This window comes from Crinia signifera, chromosome 1, assembly GCF_055691185.1.
Source record: "Crinia signifera chromosome 1, ASM5569118v1, whole genome shotgun sequence".
NCBI classification, from domain to species: domain Eukaryota; kingdom Metazoa; phylum Chordata; class Amphibia; order Anura; family Myobatrachidae; genus Crinia; species Crinia signifera.
In genome coordinates, this window is record NC_139217.1 from 422687907 (window position 1) to 422700839 (window position 12933).

The 12933-nt window shown below is 45.0% G+C and overlaps 1 protein-coding gene across 1 annotated transcript in view; it reads left to right on the forward strand.

Annotated features, from left to right (window-relative positions):
* The window catches only part of MCCC2 (methylcrotonyl-CoA carboxylase subunit 2), a 71681-nt gene that overhangs the window by 13080 nt on the left and 45668 nt on the right, over nucleotides 1-12933 (forward strand). Inside the window, exons 5-7 of the mRNA XM_083151885.1 lie at nucleotides 199-326; nucleotides 3167-3279; nucleotides 3819-3932. Of these exons, the coding sequence (XP_083008011.1) occupies nucleotides 199-326; nucleotides 3167-3279; nucleotides 3819-3932 (355 nt within the window). The remainder of the gene's footprint in view (nucleotides 1-198; nucleotides 327-3166; nucleotides 3280-3818; nucleotides 3933-12933) is intronic.

Genomic DNA, 12933 nt, shown 5'->3' on the forward strand with positions numbered 1-12933 from the left:
TATATAGTCATTGCTGCCCTGTCTATCTGGGTTTCAATCTGTGCTGTCCCGGGATCGCAAGGTAAAAAACCTGTGCGATCTGCATGTGATTTTGACTATATAGTCAAAATCTAATGTCAAATCTCACCGTGTGTACACAGCTCAACTCCCACTGATTCTTAGATAGACACCTGATTGTATGGCTTCCCTTCCTCACAGGATCGAATGCCTGATTGTAGCCAATGATGCAACTGTGAAAGGCGGCACCTACTACCCGATCACCGTAAAGAAGCATCTGAGAGCGCAGGAAATTGCAATGCAGAACCACCTGCCATGCGTTTACCTGGGTAAGGTGGGACACAACCATGTTCATTATTTAAGGTAGATTAATTCATAGCTGAAATGACTGAATATAACCAGAGTTCCGAGATCCTTTTTTTTTATTTATTTTTTATTCCATATTACTAAAGCTTTGTGTCATCACCCTTATGTAATAAAAATATTGCCGACATTCATTTATTGACGACATCAATGCACTCTAAGGAGGGTATTCAATCTATGCTGATATTTTACCGGCGGGACCTATTCAATGCTGTTGACCACCCGTATAGTTGCTGCAGTGTGCTGCCTGTGATGTGATGATGTTTTGATGTCAATCATGACTGATTGGGTAGTGTGTGTGGAGAACACACTGCCAGATCCGTCTGTACATACAGTGCATCCAGAAAGTATTCACAACGCTTCACTTTTTCCAGATTTTGTTATGTTACAGTGTTATTCCAAAATGGATGAAGTACATTTTTTTCCTCAACATTCTACACACAATACCCCATAATGAAAACGTGAACAAAAAAATTGGGGAGATGTTTGAAAATGTATTAAAAATAAAAAACTAAGAAATCACATGTACATAAGTATTCACAGCCTATACTTTGTTGATGCACGTTTGGCAGCAATTACAGCCTCGGGTCTTTTTTGTATATGATGCCACAAGCTTGGCACACCTATCTTTGGGCAGTTTCACACATTCCTCTTTGCAGCACCTCTCAAGCTCCATCAGGTTGGATGAAAAGCGTCAGTGTACAGATATTTTTCAGATCTCTCTAGAGATGTTCAGTCGGATTCAAGTCTGGGCTCTGGCTGGGCCACTCAAGGACATTCACAGAGTTGTCCTGAAGCCGCTCCTTTCATATCTTGGCTGTGTTCTTAGGGTTGTTATCCTACTGCAAGATGAGCTGTCACCCCAGTCTGAGGTCAAGAGCACTCCGGAGCAGGTTTTCATCCAAGATGTCTCTGTACATTGCTGAATTCATCTTTCCTTCTACCCTGACTAGTCTCCTAGTTCCTGCCACTGAAAAACATTGCCACAGCATGATGCAGCCGCCACCATGTTTCACTGTAGGTATGGTATTGGCCTGGTGATGACACTTGACATTTACGCCAAAGAGGTCAATCCTTTTTCTCATCACAACAGATTATTTTGTTTCTCATGGTCTGAGAGTCTTTCTTGTGCATTTTGGCAAACCCCAGGTGGGCTGCTATGTGCTTTTTACTAAGGCGTGGATTATGTCTGGCCACTCTACCATATAGGCCTGACTGGCGGATTGCTGCAGAGATGGTTTTGCTTCTGGAAGGTTCTGGTGTCTCCACAGAGGAATGCTGTAGCTCTGACAGTGACCATCGGGTTCTTGGTCACCTCCCTGACTAGGGCCCTTCTCCCCAATCGCTCAGTTTAGACGGCCAGACAGCTCTAGGAAGAGTCCTGGTGGTTCCGAACTTCTTCCATTTATGGATGATGGAGGCCACTGTGCTCATTGGAGCCTTCAAAGCAGCAGATATTTTTCTGTACCCTTCCCCTGGTTTGTGCCTCAAGACAATTCTGTCTCGGATGTCTACAGACAATTCCTTTGACTTCATGCTTGGATTGTGCTCTGACATGCACTGTCAGGTGTGGGATCTTATAGAGACAGGTATGTGCCTTTCCAAATCATGTCCAATCAACTGAATACACAACATGTGGACTCCAATTAAACTGTAGGAACATCTCAAGCATAATCAGTGGGAACAGGATGCACCTGAGCGCAATTTTGAATGTGGAAAAAGTGAAGCAATGTGAATACTGTACCCAATTTAAGAGAAAACAAACTCTTACAAAGTCCAAAATGAGCAATCTCTTTTAAAAGTGGTCTAGTGTGTATGGGGTAATTAACTGATGCAAAACGGGTTCCCTTGAGTAGAAAAATAAATAAGCCTTTAAAAGTTATTCGTCTTTCAGGTCCCAATCAAGGCCCTGCTTATGTGACGTTTATATGTTCTCTATGTAACTGTGGGTTTCCTCCAGGGTTTTCCACTTTGGTATGTGTTCATTAGGTCAACAGTGTCTAGGTCTGGGGTAGCCAACTCCAGTCCTCGAGAGCTACCAACAGTGCATGTTTTCCAGATCTCACAGAATCACAAGTGAAGTAATTTGCTCCACCTGTGGATCTTTTAAGATGGGTCAGTCAGTAATGAGTGCACCTTTGCAGCAGCTAGGTTGTCTGGAAAATGAGAACTGTTGGTAGCTCTCGAGGACTGGAGTTGGCTACCACTGGTCTAGGTGGACATGGTGTAAAGGCTGCCATGAGTTAAAAAAATAATAATTTAAACCGAATTGTTCATAGTGTGCTGAGTGCAGCAAGGCACCGTGCCTGTAGCATTGCCAGCGGACATGGTACATTATACAGTGTCCGTGTCGACATAGATACAGGAAAAACAGACGTAAACTTTTTTCCATGTGTCGACCTTTTGACTGTTGACCAAAAGTAATTTAAACCAAAAAATGTTCTAACCATGCTCTGAAATTAGCAGCTAGTCTCTTAAAACAATATGAGTTACACCTAACCCTTCTGCAGCGTCGGCGTGCTCTGGCATCTCTGTCCTCCTCCTTCGGTGTAGCAGCTGTTCCTATTGTCGAGCCCGGGTGTACCTGGCAGTACTTGGCTAAACAATAATAAATGTTATTTACTGGTTTTTATGTGTGCAAAGAGCTGGGTTTGTATCCAGTTTTGCATTGTAATTAGGGAAACAATATTGATACAGATTTGAATCGACTACACAATGATGGGATCCGATATCTGTGCCTTGTCTCTGCCCCTTACCTGGCATGTCAGTAGAATAACTGTGGACTGCATGATTTTGCATTTTGTAGTGGATTCAGGTGGAGCAAACCTTCCTCGTCAGGCCGAAGTATTTCCAGATCGGGATCATTTCGGTCGAATATTTTACAACCAGGCAAAGATGTCGTCACAAGGTATCTCTCAGGTAATTTGCCTTCTTTCTATTCTGGCTTTTGGTAACCATGAGACAAGCAGGCATCCTGGGTTATTGACTGTTGCAGTGCTTTTTCTAAAAAATAAAAAATATGATCCCACAATTTTTGTTTACACCGTGTCCCCAACCCTGTTGCTGTATGTGTGTGCACTGTCCAATGTATTGCAAGCATGGAGTTGTACACAATGCTGTTATTTACAGAGATGAGCGATGATCTGTGTGTGTGTGTGTGTGTGTGTGTGTGTGGGGGGGGGGGGGGGGGGGTATGGTGTAATAAGACAGCTCACAACTGGTTTGGTGGAACTGCAGTCTCACAGAACAGATGGAAACTTGTGTGTGATGGCTCAAGTGCACATACCCATGCCATGCTAATGATGACTGTAGTGGCTGTGGACAGAGAAACAGTATGCAGTAACAAAGGACCCCTGGATCAGGACAGCTTATCTATGCCTGTGGTTTATTATTTTGCATTATTTATATTTCAACATAATAGTTTGCTAAAGTCTTGTTTCATACATAATTGTTTTCAGATTGCTGTGGTGATGGGATCTTGTACAGCCGGTGGAGCATATGTACCAGCCATGGCTGATGAAAGCATCATTGTTCAAAAACAAGGAACCATATTCTTAGGAGGACCTCCATTAGTAAGTACATTTTAAATTTAAAACCCCAAATGGGAATTTTATGGGGATTCTTGATTATGGCACATCCGGTCTGCCAATGATTCTTTGTATGTTTTAAGTGTTTTTTTTTTCCCTTTAGTGTCCACTAGGGGGCACAGGACAGTTGGGGTACATCCTGGATGAGTTCTCTCTACATAAGATTCCGAGGACAAGACGATATGTTCTTAAATTTTCATAGCAGAAGCCTGAATCGTAATGGTTATAGGAAAATAGATTACTCTGCCACTGATTATGTCTGCTACAGGAAGAGATTACTCTGCCACTGGTTATGTCTGTTACAGGAAGAGATTACATTGCCACTGGATATGTCTGTTACAGGAAGAGATTACTCTGCCACTGGTTATGTCTGTTACAGGAAGAGATTACTCTGCCACTGGTTATATCTATTACAGTAAGAGATTACTCTGCCACTGGTTATGTCCGTTACAGGAAGAGATTACACTGCCACTGGTTATGTCTCTTACAGGAAGAGATTACTCTGCCACTGGTTATGTCTAATACAGGAAGAGATTACTCTGCCACTGGTTATGTCTCTTACAGGAAGAGATTACTCAGCCACTGGTTATGTCTCTTACAGGAAGAGATTACTCTGCCACTGGCTATGTCTGTTACAGGAAGAGATTACTCTGCCACTGGTTATGTCTCTTACAGGAAGAGATTACTCTGCCACTCAGGGGCGGATCCAGACTTTTCCTCTGGGGGGGGGGGGGGTTTACTGCTTAATCTTGACCCTCCCATTCACAGTCCCGACTCCTCCCCTTCATCGTCCTGACCCCTTCCCTGTCCCGCCCCCTTCTATCAAATTGTTCAACAACATAATTATATACATAATTGTGTGATCACAATGCAGAATTAACCCCTTTACAGCGGAGGACCTTTTATAGACAGGAGTCTTGCTGTATATGAGGCAGACTATAACTTTCCTCTGTATCTCACCCCCTCCTGCTGTACTCAGGCTCAATGTAGATGATATGCAGTGCACTGTAATGCTAGCCTTGCACATCCCATCTCCTTCTGCAACAGCCAGACTGGGAGGAGTAGTGTCAGATGACCCCTAGCAGACAAACAGTGCGGTCAGAGCGGCTGCCAACATAGCGGCAGCTGTGTGCGGATGTTTGCTGACTTCGTCATAGTGGTGGACTACTGTCATCACTATGAGGAAGTCGGCACACAGCCGCCGGTGTGTGTGCTCCTGTCCCGCCCCCAGATGCATTTCACAGCCACCTCCGCCAACCATCCACAGTGGAAGGACTGGCGGCAGTCTAGGAGGGGCGATCGCCCCATTCGCCCCCCTTAAATCCACCCATGCTGCCACTAGTTATATCTATTACAGGAAGAGATTACTCTGCCACTAGTTATAGCTATTACAGGAAGAGATTACTCTGCCACTAGTTATAGCTATTACAGGAAGAGATTACTCTGCCACTAGTTATAGCTATTACAGGAAGAGATTACTCTGCCACTAGTTATATCTATTACAGGAAGAGATTACTCTGCCGCTAGTTATAGCTATTACAGGAAGAGATTACTCTGCCGCTAGTTATATCTATTACAGGAAGAGATTACTCTGCCGCTAGTTATAGCTATTACAGGAAGAGATTACTCTGCCACTAGTTATATCTATTACAGGAAGAGATTACTCTGCCGCTGGTTATATCTATTACAGGAAGAGATTACTCTGCCGCTGGTTATATCTATTACAGGAAGAGATTACTCTGCCGCTAGTTATATCTATTACAGGAAGAGATTACTCTGCCACTAGTTATATCTATTACAGGAAGAGATTACTCTGCCACTAGTTATATCTATTACAGGAAGAGATTACTCTGCCGCTGGTTATATCTATTACAGGATGAGATTACTCTGCCACTAGTTATATCTATTACAGGAAGAGATTAATATGCCACTCAGGGGTGGATCTAGACTTTTCTTCTGGGGGGGGTTTGTTGTTACTGCTTAATCTTGACCATCCCCTTCACAGTCCTGACTCCTCCCCTTCATAGTCCTGACTCCTCCGTCATAGTCCTGACTCCTCCCCTTCATAGTCCTGACTCCTCCCCTTCATAGTCCTGACTCCTCTTCACAGTCCTGACTCCTCTCCTCCCCTTCACAGTCCCGGCTCCTCCCCTTCACAGTCCCGGCTCCTCCCCTTCACAGTCCCGGCTCCTCCCCTTCACAGTCCCAGCTCCTCCCCTTCACAGTCCCGGCTCCTCCCCTTCACAGTCCCGGCTCCTCCCCTTCACAGTCCCAGCTCCTCCCCTTCACAGTCCCGGCTCCTCCCCTTCACAGTCCCGACTCCTTCCCTTCACAGTCCCACCTCCTCCCCTTCCCTATCCCACCCCCTTCTATCAAATTGTCCAACAACATAATTATATACATAATTGTGTGATCACAATACTGAATTAACCCCTGTACAGCAGAGGACCTTTTACAGATGAGAGGAGCAGTCAGATGACCCCCAGCAGACAAACAGTGCGGTCAGAGCGGCCACCAACATATCGGCAGCTGTGTGCGGACTTACTTCTAGTGGTGATAGTGGTGAACTCTGTCACCACTATGAGGAAGTCAGCACACAGCCGCCGGTGTGTGCTCCTGTCCTGCCCCCGGCCGCATTTCACAGCCACCTCCGCCAACCGTCCACTTGTGAGTGAAAGGACTGGCGGCAGTCTAGGAGGGGCTATCACCCCATTCGCCCCCCCTTAAATCTGCCTATGCTGCCACTGGTTATATCTATTACAGGAAGAGATTACTCTGCCACTGGATATATATATTACAGGAAGAGATTACTCTTCCACTGGATATACACAGTATATATTACAGGAAGAGATTACTCTGCCACTGGTAATATATTTTACAGGAAGAGATTACTCTGCCACTGGTTATATCAATTACAGGAAGAGATTACTCTGCCACTGGTTATATCTATTACAGGAAGAGATTACTCTGCCACTAGTTATATCTATTACAGGAAGAGATTACTCTGCCACTGGTTATATCTATAGAGGAAGAGATTACTCTGCCACTGGTTATATCCATACAGGAAGAGATTACTCTGCCACTGGTTATGTCTATTACAGGAAGAGATTACTCTGCCAATGGTAATATCTATTACAGGAAGAGATTACTCTGCCAATGGTAATATCTATTACAGGAAGAGATTACTCTGCCACTGGTTATATCTATTACAGGAAGAGATTACTCTGCCAATGGTAATATCTATTACAGGAAGAGATTACTCTGCCAATGGTAATATCTATTACAGGAAGAGATTACTCTGCCACTGGTTATATCTATTACAGGAAGAGATTACTCTGCCACTGGTTATATCTATTACAGGAAGAGATTACTCTGCCGCTGGTTATATCTATTACAGGAAGAGATTACTCTGCCGCTGGTTATATCTATTACAGGAAGAGATTACTCTGCCACTGGTTATATCTATTACAGGAAGAGATTACTCTGCCACTGGTTATATCTATTACAGGAAGAGATTACTCTGCCAATGGTAATATCTATTACAGGAAGAGATTACTCTGCCAATGGTAATATCTATTACAGGAAGAGATTACTCTGCCACTGGTTATATCTATTACAGGAAGAGATTACTCTGCCACTGGTTATATCTATTACAGGAAGAGATTACTCTGCCGCTGGTTATATCTATTACAGGAAGAGATTACTCTGCCGCTAGTTATATCTATTACAGGAAGAGATTACTCTGCCGCTAGTTATATCTATTACAGGAAGAGATTACTCTGCCAATGGTAATATCTATTACAGGAAGAGATTACTCTGCCACTAGTTATATCTATTACAGGAAGAGATTACTCTGCCAATTGTAATATCTATACTGGAAGAGATTACTCTGCCGCTAGTTATATCTATTACAGGAAGAGATTACTCTGCCAATGGTAATATCTATTACAGGAAGAGATTACTCTGCTACCAGTTATATCTATTACAGGAAGAGATTACTCTGCCAATTGTAATATCTATACTGGAAGAGATTACTCTGCCAATGGTAATATCTATTACAGGAAGAGATTACTCTGCCGCTAGTTAATTCTCTGACAAGTTGTCTGTGGGGAAAGTGGTTTTACAAATTTGCACACAAATATTTAAGCCTGGACTTTGCACAATTTGTTAACATTACATTCAATGGCAGGTGGTTACTGTGGTGATTTACTGCTGCTTTAGTGTGGCATTCTTCCTTGGCTGGTGTCCCACAATCTCATACATATGAAATCCAGCCATGAACCAATATACCATTGTTGATTTTAATGTTTTCCATTTTATCCTGCAGACTATCAACACTCTGCTTGAGCTTTTCTGTTTGAAAAGCCCAGCCACTATTTTGTGAAGGAAGTTCTAAACAGATCTATACCTGTCTGTGCAATGATAAATATGCATGATTCATTTCTCTTTGGTCTTCAATTGGTTTTCAAGTGTTAATTAAGCGTCATTCTGCGGTGCACTCTGCCCTGTGTATTTGCATAGGCCCGGGCCCTAGGGAAATGTCAGCCACCAGTACATTGATTTCTACATTGAGTTCAATTAAATGTGTGGAAAGAAGAGTATCGATAAAGAGCAGTAACGGCACCTTCGGGAATCGCTGTTTTGCTCCAATCACTGGCCAGCTCAGAACAGGGATAGCGTTCAGAGGAGACCTGTTGCTTGGTAGCCTGCCCACTCAGTGACGCTGGTGATAAATGTTTCTGCGTGTGTGTTTTCTTACTCATTTAAAAGTTCAACAAAAAACAGCTGGGAAACTTCAAATATAAAATACAGTAGTTTGCAGGGGAAACTGTCATCTATTAGACGACAGTCATTAGGTCGGCCACGTTGGGTCGACATGGGCCAAGGTCGACAGGGTTATAGGTCGACATGGGCCAAGGTCGACATGGGTTTAGGTCGACAGTCATTAGGTCGACATGAGTTTTTCACTGTTTTTGAGCCAACCTGTGCCGACAGGCGGTATTTCATGCCCTACCATCCACTAGGGCGTGGTGGGAGAATAAAATAGTGTGCCGAGCACAGCGAGGCACCGCGCCCGAAGCATAGCGAGCGTTGCGTGGCGCTGTGGTTCACCTACAACGGTGTCCATGTCGACTGTGTCGACATTCGGCTCAAAAACAGTGAAAAACACATGTCGACCTAGACCCATGTCGACCTAGACCCATGTCGACCTAGACCCATGTCGACCTACAACCCTGTCGACCTTGGCCCAAGTTTTCTTTGGAGATAGGACATTGTCCACCAGCCAGTCCTATTTTAAAGTTGCTGAAGTACATCAGCATGGTGATTTATTGGGAAGTATTGCTGCTTTACAATGCTTGGGTTTTGACTGAGACCTAGGCCCTGTTTGTGTATGCTTCCTACCACATTCCATAGATGTACTGGAAAGCTAATTGGCTGCTGTGTTAGGCAGTCATTCACGCCACGGCTTCTGCATTTACCACTGTGGACCTTGTCAACAGCAAGAACTGCTGAGCTGAGAGGCATCCATCTATCTGGCCACACATAGAGAATGAGAGACATAAGGTCCATACACACTGAGTGTTATTGTCCAGTTTGTATTGTGCACGATGATGGGGAAAATAGCTGGGCTGAAAAACGCTCAGTGCATACACACTGAATGTTTTCCCCCCTGCCCAGCCATTTTCCCTGGGGCTGGACGGTTTTCCATAGCAGGACGCTAGGGATAGCCGTCCTCTCTGTCGCTTATCTGCTGGTAATACCAGCAGATGAGCGGTGGCTGGCAGCGTTGATTCGGGAGTGCGCAGCAGCATTCACCACTCATCGCTGCCCCATACACACTGGGCGGCTTTCAGACGAGAAAACTGAGCGGCTTTCACATAGAGAGAGAGGGAGAACACATATTTCAGAACTCAGCCACAGAAGCGATTTTGATGGCTTTCAATTAATGGATTTAAACTGGCAGTGGTGGAGCGGTGCCCCCTTGAGAGCAGGAGCCCAGCGGCAGATGACTGCATTGCCTCACAGAGTTCTGCCTCTGTACAGTATGCGTGTGTGTTTGGCAAAATACTCTCTATGTCTAATGCGTAACTTGGTGGCACTTGATACATGACAATTCATTTTAAAAAATAAAAAATACTCCATGTAGCATATATGGCAGACTACAGATGACAGCCACTTTGGATTTTGTTTCTAAAGAGATTCTCACTGCACTTGCAGATCTCTTCCGTGTGATTAATATCCGGTAATTTCATAGTTGTGTAATGCTTCATTCAACCGTTAAAGACATTTGTAAAATGCAATTATTTATTTTATTGATTGATTTATGTTTATAGTCTTCAAACGTCAGTGATTCAAATGGTGTCTCAGAGGAGACCTAGCCATCTAGTACATGTTATCTGTAGGCTACATTTAGATACTGCACTTCATTCTTTTGCTGTGGGACAAATCAATACATTTATTTGAGTGTATTCTTCAATTTCCGTCATTACTATATTTCTGAGTTTTCTGTTTATCTGCTCTCTGTATGACATAGCTCGTTGTGTGGAATTTTGTGGCAGATGGTGAAGTGTAGAAGGAAATTAAGGCACCAATCACTTTGATAGAGTTCGTGCTGGGGCTAGGTGACCGTAACAGACGTCTTTCTTTCTTTCTCTGTGATGTTACTGCGTAGGAGCTGACTGTATTGGGGAACCTGTCACTGTGAACCCCTAATTCTAATGTTTCTGTCACCAGGTGGGCTTTGTGGGAGATGCAGCAATAACCTCTGTTTGAATCTCAGCCCATTTTAAATGACACAGAGGATTACATTTGGTCACTCAAAAGAAAACCCATAATGACCTGTTTAATGAATAAAAAAACCAACAACTGAAAAGGGCATTTTAATAATTATAAAAGTTTGGCCCTAGTTGCTAATGTCATCAAGTCTATTGGAGTTATCCAATTAGCCGCATTCATTTCCAGGGGCTAATTAACTCCCCTGGGGCCATCCAATTAGTCCTGATGCTGGCACTTATCAGGCGTTTAATTCTGCCAGTCTAAAGGTGCCCATACACCAGTGATGGCTAACCTTGACACTCCAGCTGTTGTTGAACTACACATCCCAGCATGCCCTGCATCAGTTTTAGCATGGCCAAATAGCAGGAGCATGCTGGGATGCAGGGCCGGCGCTACCCACTCAGCAGAGGATGCAAACCAGGTAGGCGCTGTGCAGGAGAGGCGCTGTCCATGCTGTGCATCCTCTGCTGTCCTCCGTGCCTGCCTGCCGGCTGCTGCTGCGCCTGTCACACTTTATCACAGGCAGCAGCGCCGGAGGCACAGAGATCCCTCCTGGCTCATTATCAGCTGGTCATCGTCAGGGTCCGAAAGGGGACGGGGCTACACTGATGGAGGGGGCGTGGCTACACTGACCAGAAGGGGCGGAGCTACAAGGGAGCAAGGCTGACTGAAGACACCAGGAAACAGGAGAGGATCAGCTGCCAGTGCCACCATTGTAAAGTGTGAGTGTACTAATGTCGGCAACTGATGTGGGCACGTGTGTATGCAGCGCTACTAATGTTGGCAACTGGTGTGGGCACATGTGTAGGCAGCGCTACTAATGTCGGCAACTGGTGTGGGCACGTATATAGGCAGCGCTGCTAATGTCGGCAACTGGTGTGGGCACATTTGTATGCAACGCTACTAATGTCAGCAACTGGTGTGGGCACGTTTGTAGGCAGCACTACTAATGTCGGCAACTGGTGTGGGCACATGTGTAGGCAGCACTACTAATGTCGGCAACTGGTGTGGGAACGTATATAGGCAATGCTACTAATGTCGGCAGCTGATGTGGGCACGTGTATAGGCAGCGATACTAATGTCGGCAACTGGTGTGGGCACATGTATAGGCAGCGCTGCTAATGTCAGCAACTGGTGTGAGCACGTCTATATGCAGCGCTACTAATGTCGGCAACTAGTGTGGGCACGTGTGTAGGCAGCAGTACTACTGTCGGCAACTGGTGTGGGCACGTGTGTAGGCAGCAGTACTACTGTCGGCAACTGGTGTGGGCACGTGTGTAGGCAGCACTACTAATGTCGGCAACTGGTGTGGGCACGTGTGTAGGCAGCACTACTAATGTCGGCAACTGGTGTGGGCACGTGTAGAGGCAGCACTACTAATGTCGGCAACTGGTGTGGGCACGTGTAGAGGCAGCACTACTAATGTCGGCAACTGGTGTGGGCACGTGTAGAGGCAGCGCTACTAATGTCGGCAACTGGTGTAGGCATGTGTACAGGCAGCGCTACTAATGTCGGCAACTGGTGTGGGCATATGGTTACACAGTGCTACTACTGTTGGCAACTGGTGTGGCACTACGGATAAGCAGAGGTACTACTTTCAGGCAACTGGTGTGGGCATGTGTATAAGCAGAGCAACTACTTTTGGCAACTGGTGTGGGTGCTATGTATAAGCAGAGGTACTACTGTCAGCATCTGGAGTGGGTATATGGTTACGCAGCGCTACTACTGTCGGCAACTGGTGTGGGCACTACTTGTAAGCAGAGCAACTACTTTTCGCAACTGGTGTGGGTGTTATGAATAAGCAACGCTACAAATGTAGGCATATGCAGGAGTACTCAGGGCATTATGTGTAGCATAATGTGTGTCAATGTCATATGGGCATTATAGTGCATGGCATATTATGTAAGGGGAATTACAGTGTGTGGTATAATGTGTAATGGGCATTATGGTGTTCTGCATATTGTGCAAGGGGCATCATGATGTGTGGCATTACGAATAATGTGCATTACTGTGTGTGGTATAATGTGTTATGGGCTTTGAGGTGTGAAGCATAATGTGTTATGGGGATTATGGTGTTATTGGTACTTTTATGTGACCACACCAATTCCCCATGAAGCCACGCTTCTACAATTTTGCGTGCGCCTTCGGCGCGCACTGTCCCTGTTTTTTTCACACATGGCACCAAAATGGCTAGTTACGGCACTGGTGC